This window comes from Hevea brasiliensis, chromosome 16, assembly GCF_030052815.1.
Source record: "Hevea brasiliensis isolate MT/VB/25A 57/8 chromosome 16, ASM3005281v1, whole genome shotgun sequence".
Classification (NCBI taxonomy): Eukaryota; Viridiplantae; Streptophyta; class Magnoliopsida; order Malpighiales; family Euphorbiaceae; genus Hevea; species Hevea brasiliensis.
In genome coordinates this window covers 48769460-48780833 of record NC_079508.1, presented here as the reverse complement: position 1 = coordinate 48780833, position 11374 = coordinate 48769460, and the positions used below count along the sequence as shown (strand labels likewise).

Sequence of the window (11374 nt, the reverse complement as noted above, 5' to 3'; positions counted from 1 at the left end):
CTAAGCCCTATATCATATGGTTATCTCGTCGGTCGGTTTGGTTTTAAATCCAACTGAATTGAAAAATTAGATAATTTATCATGATTAATTGAATTTAATTGATTAATGATAGACCGGCAACGGGCCAGTTTTGGTTTGAAGTCATTGGTTTGGCCCGTTTTACAATTTGGATCAATTTCAATTTCATAAAGTTTGGATCTGGTTCTGATTTGACATATAGTATTATCAAATTACAACATTAGACATTATTTATTTAGTTTTTAATATAAAATAATTAAAATGATTCAAATATAAATTCAATATAAATTTTTTAAAGAAAAGAAAATAATTTTTGAATCGAGCCGATTTTATTCAAGTTCAAAGAAAGGGGACCGCAATAGCCTCCTACACCCAGATTTTGGGCTAATTCATGTACCAAAATCGTTTGCTTGGCCGGTTCTGATTTTGACCTAGGTTGGTCCCAATCCCAGTCACAGTTCAAACCAACCACACAAAATTAAAATTTTTAGTTAATTTGATTCATAATTATTAAATTCAACTCAGTTGAATTGGTCTAGATTTATAATTAAATTAAATAAAAATATTAACCTGTGTGAGACGATTGGCCTAGTGATTGGATTAGTGACCCAATCAGTTTAGCTGGTTAATAGAACTAATTATTTTTCTTTAGTATTCATAAAAATTAAATTCAATAATATATATATATATATATAATTTAATATTATTTTAAAATTTTATATAAAATTATTTGAGTAATATAATGGATAAAAAAAAAATTTTATATAACAATTTTTTAATATATATATATATAACTCAATAAATATTAAAAATTTAAAATATAATTTAACTTGATTTAATAGTTAAATATATATTATTCATTTATTTTATTAATATTCAAGTCGCGCTTAATATTTAATTAATTATATTTATCTATTCTTATAATTAATTACTTTTTAATTAATTCATATATTTTTAATTAATTTTATTTTAATTATGGTTTGGTTGAATTATTGATTCTGAGCGTATATTTGCTAATTTGCCCCATCACCGCGTATTGGCATACTGAAAACTTGGGCCTTTAAATACTAAACCTTAGATCTCAACTAACGGAGTAAACAAAAGAAAAGCTTTTTAAAAATTCAATCCAATTTGATTCAAGTTTTTAATTAATCTAATAAAAATATCTTAACAAAATTTAAATTTGTAAGAATAATTAATCAAATTAAACTAATTAAATCGATTAATCAAACTAAATAAATCTAGTTCAATTTAATTTTTTTAATTATAATAAAAAATTACTCGCCTAATTAGTGTACTGGTGTGAACCCGCCCTGCCCTTTGCTCATCCGGAATTATTATTTTGTCTGTGAGCTTATTTACCTTTTAATTTTCAATGTTTATTTTACTTTTAAGAATTAAATTATTTAATAGTTAAAAATATATAAAATCGCTACATGATGTGTTAATTACGATAGAAATTTATGACAATTTTTTATTAAAAAATATTTTTATAGATTAAAAATTAAGGAAATTTAAATTTATTTTAAGCATAAATAATTTAATTGTTAAAATTAAAATTAATAATCAAAAGGACTAAATTGATAAAAAAAAATAAAATGAAAGTTTTTATTCAAATTGAAAAGATGATAAAGGTTTAAATTTCTTTGTCATTTGGTATTTTTCTAAAAAAACAAAAAAGTTGAATAGGCTTTTATTCAATTCTGCATTTCATGAGGTGTCAATTGGTAAATTTGCTATTAATTCATGTACACTCTTTTTCATTCCATATCTTCCATGCTTCAAAACATTTACCGATATCTTATCATCAAATTTTTATTTAATGGAATTATTTAAGATACAATGGTTTAATCATAATCATTTATCATAATGAAATTCACGTAAAACCCACCATAATCAACGATTACAATGAAACAATTTTACATATATTGATTTTATTGGATAATTTTTCTCATTATCATCATCATCTTATACCTATTTTTTGAGCAAGTTCCAACCAACTTTAAATATTTCACTTTTTCTCTAATATTGCTGCTTTATGTTACACTTCTTGCTGACCTTGATTCCATTCATGAACTCACATCATATGAAAGAAGATTCAATTGATCCAAAATAATTGAAGCAATGCAAGAAAAGCTTGAAGCCCTGAAATTTAATGATACATGAGATTTGACATATTTTTTTGTAGATAAGAAGCCAATGAGTTGTAATTGGGTATACAAAATCAAATTGAGATCAAATGAAAATGTGAAGACATACAAAACCAAACTAGTGGCCAAGGAATTCACCCCAGAACGAACATATAAGCTTCCATGAGACTTTTTTTCCTATGGCAAAAATGAACACAGTTAGAATCTTACTAATTTAATGCTATTAATTAAGGCCTGTCATCTTTATTAGATGAATGTACACAATGCATTTCTGCATCGAGACCTTCATAAAGGTGTTTACATGATACCTCCACTAGGCTTTTATGAATTTGCTTGAAAGGGAGTGACTAAGTAAGTTTGTAAACTTAAATAAATCTTTCTATGATCTCCAGTAAGCATCAAGATATAATGGTTTGCAATATTCTCAAATGCTTTGATTTATCAGTTCTACTCAATTTAAATTTGATCAACTCAATGTCTACTCAATATTCAAATATTATTGCAATTTTGATGTACGTGAATGAAATCATTATTGCAGGCAATGACTAACAAAGAATTCAAGCTCTGATACTATGTTATGTTCAAAAACCTTCATGGTAAACGAAAAACAAAATTCCTCCCCTTGAAGAATATATGGAAGTTATAATCATTTTGATAAGATTTTCTTGGGAGCTATTATTCGTTTTGAAGAATATAGGGAAGCTTAGGCTAACCTCAACGCTAATAATTTCTCCCTTCTCTCGTGTCATGCATGCTTGGCTGCCCCCCTGTTTGGATGAGATCAAAATCAACTTCAACGCAGTAGTCAGCAAAAGAAGAAGGTTGAGATCTACTGCTGCTATGGCCATGAACCACCAGGATTTTACTTACGGCTGCTTATGTTGAAATCACAAGGAAATTATTGATCCCTTGATTTTAGAGAGTCTTTCTTGCCGAGAGGTGGAGTTTCTCGTCAAAGCAAAAGGTTTTAAAAACAACAGTATTGAATGGGACTCGCAATTAGTCATTAAGGTCTTGCAAGGGGGCGTTGTCCTCCTTAGCATTCATGGCATCATTAAAGATATCAAATCCTTATCTTTCTCTCTCCACAAGGTTTCCTTCTTGTTTGTTAAAAGGAATTGTAATCAAGTAGCTCATTCTTTAGCCAACCAAACTCTTCTTGGTTCGTTTATTACTTGTAATTTCTTAGTCTCAATATTAAATTAGTTTCTATCATACTTCACATGATATTCTTTTTTATAGAATTATCACCTTATTAATATATAGCAAAATCTGATATATAGCATTCTCTTTTATGGTATTATCACATGAGTAATATGTGACATTCTCTTACATAATAAATTATAAATTATATAATAATTACCCTATTAATACTATCATTATTATAAGGTAACTTACAATATATTAACGTGTGTGTGTGTATATATATATATATATATATATATATATATATATATATATATATATATATATATATATATATTATTTCTATTATGAAAGCTTTATTCAAATGTTTGAGAGATAAAACTAATAAAAATAAAATTTGAAATAATTAATAAAATAGTCTGACGAGTAACATTTACTTTTATAGTATTATCACATGGTTAATATGTAGTATTTTTCACATTGTATTTTTTATTATATATAAGTTATAAATTATTTAATAAGTATTATATTACTACCACAATAAGTAACAATTATTATAAGATAATTTATAATATATTAATTATTTATATTTATATCTATATTGTATATAGATAAATTTTAATTATTTCTATTATGAAGTCTTTATTAAAAAGTTTAAGGGCTAAAAGTAATAAAATAAAATTTAAAATAATTAATAAAAATTTAAAATATTATATTATTTTTATATATTAAAATTAAAAAAATATAAATTAAAATCATTGATAGCTGTATATTAGTACAGATAATTCCCCAGTAATATAAACAGTAAAATGTAAACTCTCTATTTTTAACAGCTTTTCAATATCATTTAACGATATTTCAAATTCAAAACTTTTCAATATAAATTTTACATATTTAATTTTATTATTATATTAATCAATTCTTGTAATTTGAGTGATGATTACTTCTTTTAATTTTTTTTTTTACTATTAAATTAGATTTTATCAATTTATTGATACATAATTGATTTAAAATAAAGTTGAATCATTATTGAATTTAAGAATAATTATTAATAAAGTAAAATTTATTTTATAAATAATAAATCCAAATATAGTGATGGGCGAGTTGGATCCTTAAAATCTTCTGAGAATGATGGCATTTGCTCCATTTAATTATTATTTCTTGTTTTCTGATTTTTTTTTTGACAGAATAATATTATTTTAATATAATAAATGATAAAACCATCAACTTTCATTTATTATATTCGCAATGAATTTTTTTATTATAAAGTATCATTTCATTCAAACTCGACCAACTCAATCAGTACGCAAAGTTACTATTTCCTCAATTTTCCATTCAACTTTTACCAAACTTGCAAGAATATATATATATATATATATATATATATATATATATATATATATATATATATATATATATATATATATATATATATATCACAATTTTCAAATTTGGTCACTGCACAACTCTCAAAATCCTTTTGGTAATTTTCATTCTTTTAAAAATATGACCTAATAATTCATATTCTAAATCAGAATTCTCTATGGAGGTTTTTAAGGGAAATTATGTGTTAAGTAAAAAATTAGGCTTAAATTTAATTAATTTATTAAATAAATTTACATTAGTAGAAGATATTATTGTTAATTAAATTATACACATTTATTAAATATTTTTTTATGAAATTAATTATAGGGATTGTGTATAAAGAACTTGTTCATGATCTTACAAAGAAAATGAGAATTCTAACTAATTTTCAGATAATCAAAAGCTGAACTCTTTTAAAAAATAATATACTATATTTTATTTCCCAAATTAGAGTATTAATTAACTTATATCCTATAGCAAGGAAGCTTAAAGTTCCATTTAGTTTAAATAATTATTCTAAGGAAAAATTAATCAAATGTCTAAATTTTTATTCACAAAATGACAAAAAAATTATAATTATTAATTTATAGTAATTATTATATTTTATCATGTAAGAAAGCATAAAAATAAAATATTAGCCAAGTTGTCATTTGTGCCCCACTTCATTCCAAGTGCATGAATTTGGGCAAGAACATGTTAAAAGGTAGCATCATCAGCATCAAGTGTCCCTAAATAATAAAATATTTCAAATTGCATATATATAAGCTCTAATTTTTACATATAAAAAAAATTTGATGATTAAATTAATAATTTTTATGACTCAATGATTTAATTAGTTAGTAAGTCTTAAATTAAAAATATAAAATATCAATAATATTAATATTTTAATACTTAAAAATTTAAATATATATTTATTTGACAAATAAAATGTTACTTATTTTGTAAAATAATATATATTTTTTGTTTTTTAAATATAAATTAACATTTTAAAAATATGTTAAAATAATTTTTTATTTTATATATTATTTATTTTGAAAATAAAAATTTTTAATAATTATTTTAATGTTTTAATATTTTATCTAAAATTAAAATTTTTATAAAAAATATATAACTAACTTAATAAATACTAAAATTATTTTTAATTTATTAAATATATTTATTTATATTAATAAATAAAATATTTAATTAGTATATATTTCTAACATTCTGAATTTTTAAATAATTATTTTATGTGTAAATTATGATATTTTAACATATTAAATATTATAGTGTTTAATATGAATTTTCTGGATTTTCAAAATCGAATTTGTATTTTTCGAGATAATTAATTTTAATGATTTTTAAAAATTAATCTAAAGATCATATGATAAGGTCAAAAATATATTTGGACTGCATAAATTTTTTTGAGTTTTCTATAATTTTTCTGAAATTTTTGAGTCTCGTTTTAGGTCCCAAGACAGAGCAAAAATTAAATTTCGAATGTTCTAAATCGAACCAACCAAATCAAATCAGATCGAGTCTGACTAATTGAATCGGACTGGCCTATTTCTTTTTCCCCTCCCTTTCTCTTCGCGTGATGCACCTTCCTCCCCTCTTTCTTTTTTTCTCTCTCTCCTTCCTCCCTTATCACGGGCCAACCCTCCCCCCTCCTTCCTCCCTTGCCGGAGCCCTTCTGGCCAGTCTCCCCCTTTGTTGCCACCCCTCCAGCCGGCCATAAAACGTGCTCAAAAGTCCCTTCTCCATTTGCCCAACCTTTCATCTTCTTTTGCCAATTCCAGCAAATTCAGTAATCAATTGGACCGGATCCAATCCCCATTGTGTTCTACTCCTTGAAAGTTTTCCATATATATAAATTTTCTCAATTTTCATATGACAATTTGCGCGAATTGAGCCTAAAAATTTTTAACCCATTTCGACTTTTGAGTTAAATTTCTCCCAAACTGTGCACCCTACTGAAATTCCGAAACCACTAGCATACTCCACTTGTCAAGAGCTTCGCAATAACACTAATTTGAAATTTTTCTGACTCAAAAATCCAGTGAGTCTCAGAAACTTGCCAATGATCTTTCGGGTCTTAAATGAGTATATTTAAATAAATAAAAATTATATTCTAACTCCTAGCATTGTGAGCTTTATGTAGATATTTTTGTTTTAAGGAAATTTTATCGGCGATTGGGACTACATTTTCGAGCCAGACAGGTGGGCTGCCGAACTCACTTCAGAAGTAGGTCAGTATTACATTACTTTCCACCATTTTTAGATGCCCCAAATAAGTTCCAATTGTCAGAATTGGCGTAGGTAAACTCGAACTCTAACTTACCATTTTTAACTAATGTTAGGTTTATGATAAAATTTATAAAATATTCGTAGGTAGCTAAAAAATTATAATTCTTTTTGCAATAGTAAAATAGCATTGCGAAGGATTGCGGGCATGATTATAGAATTTTTGGGGTTAGTTTTGATAGTTTTTGCAAATTGTTAATTTTAAGCTTAATAGTTGAACAATAGAGTTATGTGAGTTTTAGCTGGTTTGGCAGGCCTAGGAGGAGCAATATGATGTTGTTGTGATGTGAGCCTGAGGCTATTATATTAGGAAGTATTATTTAAGTTGCTTTTCAAGTTGGGTAGATCCTAGGTACAAGGGAAACTCTACCAGATTTCGGGTATAAATTTAGGATGTCTTTGACTCTTTAAATTCTTGTTTTATTTTAATATTGATAAATTCATGAATATAATTATTTAGGTAATCCGAGTCAACCCTTCTCCTCTTCTCAGCCGCCTTAGTAATCTTCGGTTAATTTGTGAGTAGATATTGATTTTATTTATAATTTCAATATTATTAAATTATATTCAAGGCATGTTCATGCATTCACATATAAGTATGTATATATTTAGTTAAATACTAAGCACACTCATTTATTGCACATTTTATTGAACTTATTTGTGGATATCACATTAAGGTAATTTGGAGCTCTGTGTGTGTGTTGGCATCTGTATGGTATGAATATGGGTAGGACAGATAGTAATGACTGGAGCTTAACTCGCTTAGACCCGATCCTTATATATGGATAAGTTGGGGTGAGTATAGCTTTGAATTGATCTTGCTGACGCCCGCACTTGGATTATTAAGAGAAAGTCTGGCTTGAGTTGACCTCGCTGGCAGGTATTGGATTAAAAGTACTGTATAGAGGATCAGCTCGCATACATATGTATTGATGTGACACACATGTGTGTGAGTGCTCCAAATTATTTTTGGTGTGAATATTGTTTGAATTGTATGAAACTATGTGAGTATGTTTTATTTCATATATAAGAATATATTAGGTTTAGTTAGTTATAAAAATTATATTTAAAATCAATATCTTACTCTATAATTCGAGCGCTTACCCCTGTTTAACTATTTTTCCTCAGGTAACAGGTGGACTTATTGAGAATAACTTGCTTTCTTTTTCTCACAGGTTTAGTCAGAAAAGTTTAGTTATGCTTTTATTATTTTTGTTTCAATTCTAGATCTCCGCATGTATCAGTAGTGTATTATTCTTATCTGGGATTGTAATAACTTAATTTTTTTGGAATTGTAAACTTAGTCATGTGAGATTGTTTTAATGTTTGGAATTTAATTACTGTGGATGGAAGGAGTTGAGCTCCCCAAATATTTATTTATCTGTTTTGAGGATTATAAGAGTGAGCTGAACTCCTAAGATTTTTGATACTTTGAGTTACAGGTCGGGTGAGTTAATGCTCTCCATTGGATAATTCAATTTATAGTGGGATTCTATCTGTTTATTTTTTTGAAATTGGACTGCTTTTATGGGCTATATGTGTGGGTTAAAAATAATTAGGTTTACTAATTTTATAATTATTTATTGGTCATATTATTGATCAATCCGATTTCTCAATTGGGTTAAACTACAGCGGGTCAAATCAAACAAGGGCCAATTTGGATTTAGACTGAAATTAATTAAATTCAGATTTAATTAAAATTGTTTTGAATTGAACCATAATCGAATTATACTGATTTAAACTAGTTCAGTTCTGATTTTAGAATAAAAACATGATTTTCATTTAAAAAAAAATAAAAATTTTGACTATCAAATTTTAAATAAATTAAATCAAAAATAAAATTAAATCGAACCAAAATTACCCAATCAATTTCAGTTTTAGCTAAAAATCGGACCAGCTCAGAAAACTATGCTGCCGACTCAATTTGGTTGGTATTACGACTGACATGGTAATTTTTCTTGTGCAGGGAGTGTGTATAGAGCGTGGAATCAAAATAAACAATGTCATTTTGGACCCACCAGATCCTCTCATACATTGAACCTGCTGAACCTTTATTTATAAATATTAAGAAACACACCTTCATATATTAATACCCAATTTTTTTTTTTACCCCTTGTGATGGCTTTGTGCTTGGTAATTGATGTTCTTCCTAGATTTTCGCCTTTATTATAGGCAATTCTGTTTCTTTCTCTCTCAAGCTTGCATGGTGTTGGCTGTGTGGAATTTTTCTGCTGCAGATAAGTAGCTTGGCTTCTCTATTACTGAACATTGAGGATTTTTTTTTTCGGTTTGAATGTTTTGGTGCGTTTTCTATGTAACTATTGGTGAATTTGGGAAATTTGGAACTGGGTATTTTAGTGAAGTTTTTCTTTGAGATTTTGAGCTTGGTATTGAGTTCTGAAAAGGGTTTGTGTTTGTTTGCCTGGTGCGAATTGAATATACATGTTTGAGGATCTATGTAGCTGGAGAATTTGATGAGATGCTTAAAAAGGTGAAAATGAGAAATGAGTTTGCTTAGCTTGATAAGAGCATAAAGCATGTTAATTGGCTTTCAGAGAGAGAAAAATGAACAGTAAATAAGGTTTTAGGAAAATGGGCTCATGGGTATGATCTAATTCGTTCTGGAAAAGAAAATGGAAGGGAATTTGTCACAAGGAGGTATGATGCCTGGTGGGGCTCCTTTTGGAGGTCTTGACTTGCAAGGATCAATTAGACTTCGTCATCAAGCTCCGTACGCACATACTGTAAACCAGCAACAACACCCTGGTCATCGCCAAGGCTCCTCAATCCATCCCTCAGTTCATGAGGCTTTCCCTCTTACCATAGGAACGGTGGACAACTCTGATCAAACCATTTCCATGACTAATTACAACAAGGGAGATAAGGGGAAAAATCCGGCAAGTGACGAGGATGAGCGGAGCTATACAGAAGATGGTGCTGATGGTCACAATGAAGCAAGTAGAGGGAAAAAGGGGTCAGCATGGCAGCGTGTTAAGTGGACTGATAAGATGGTGAGGCTTTTGATAACTGCGGTATCTTACATAGGCGAGGATACGTCTTCAGATAGTGAAGGTGGGATGAGAAGGAAATTAGCAGTCTTACAGAAAAAGGGCAAGTGGAAATTGGTTTCCAAGGTCATGGCTGAAAGAGGTTTCCATGTTTCACCGCAGCAGTGCGAGGATAAATTCAATGACCTTAACAAAAGGTATAAAAGGCTCAATGACATGCTTGGGAGGGGCACTTCTTGCCAAGTTGTAGAGAACCCTGCACTTTTGGATGTTATAGATTATCTAACAGATAAAGATAAAGATGATGTTAGGAAAATCTTAAGCTCAAAACATCTATTCTATGAAGAGATGTGTTCATACCACAACAGTAATAGATTGCATCTGCCTCATGATCCAGCATTGCAACGTTCCTTGCAGTTGGCTCTTAGAAGTAAAGATGATCACGATATTGATGATATGAAAAGGCACCAACAGGATGATCTTGATGAAGATGATCAAGAAGTGGAAACTGAGGATCATGATGAATTTGAGGAGAATCATACTTCACGTGGGGATAGCAGGGGAATATGTGCGGTCTCAGGGGGCTCTGTGAAAAGGTTGAGACATGGCCAGGGCCATGAAGATGCTTGTTTTGGGCATTCATCTCAGGATGGTAACAAAGGTTCCTATTCTCACCTGCAGATCGGTCAGGTCGATATGAATCAAATGTCGTCTGAAAGTACGAGAGCAGCATGGTCACAGAAGCAGTGGATGGAATCTCGCACAATTCAGTTAGAAGAGCAAAAGTTACAAATTCAACTTGAGACGTTAGAACTGGAAAAGCAGCGATTCAAGTGGAAAAGATTTAGCAGGAAAAGAGATCATGAACTAGAGAAGATGAGGATTGAAAATGAAAGGATGAAGCTTGAGAATGAGCGAATAGCATTGGAGTTGAAGCGCAAAGAAAACAGTGTTGATTTTAATTAATTGTCTGGTCCTATCCGATTTTGTTCATCGTATGTCATATTGCTTTCAGTTTTGGTAATATTCTGTTCTGCAGTATCTGTTAGGAGGAGAATCTTGTTGGAAATATTACTCTGCCTTTTTAAATTGTGTAAACTTGAGGTATTGAAATACCATTATCTAGTTATATTGTTTGACTTTAGTGGAATAGTATTGTGTTTGGTTGAAGATATTGTGGCAAGAATCTTTTTCTTTCAATCTTTTCTTCTTCTTTTTTTAATTGTCATGTATCTGGAGTTCTGGTTGAAATTTGAATATTTAGCCCCATTTTGATGATTAAGATATATATATAGTTGTTGTAAATGTTTGAATTGCTGTACTTCCAAATTGTGGTTTAGGAATGTAGAAATCCATTGTTTATATTTAATTACTTTACACATGTATGAGGTATTAATATGGATA

At 28.6% G+C, this 11374-nt stretch overlaps 1 protein-coding gene across 1 annotated transcript; it reads left to right on the top strand.

Moving 5' to 3' along the window:
• Window positions 1-9036: 9036 nt before the first annotated feature.
• On the top strand, window positions 9037-11140 carry LOC110648969 (uncharacterized). Its single transcript, XM_021803354.2, has one exon. It carries the CDS (start codon window positions 9596-9598, stop codon window positions 10934-10936), a length of 1341 nt encoding a protein of 446 aa, XP_021659046.1. The 5' UTR covers window positions 9037-9595; the 3' UTR covers window positions 10937-11140.
• Window positions 11141-11374: the final 234 nt, after the last annotated feature.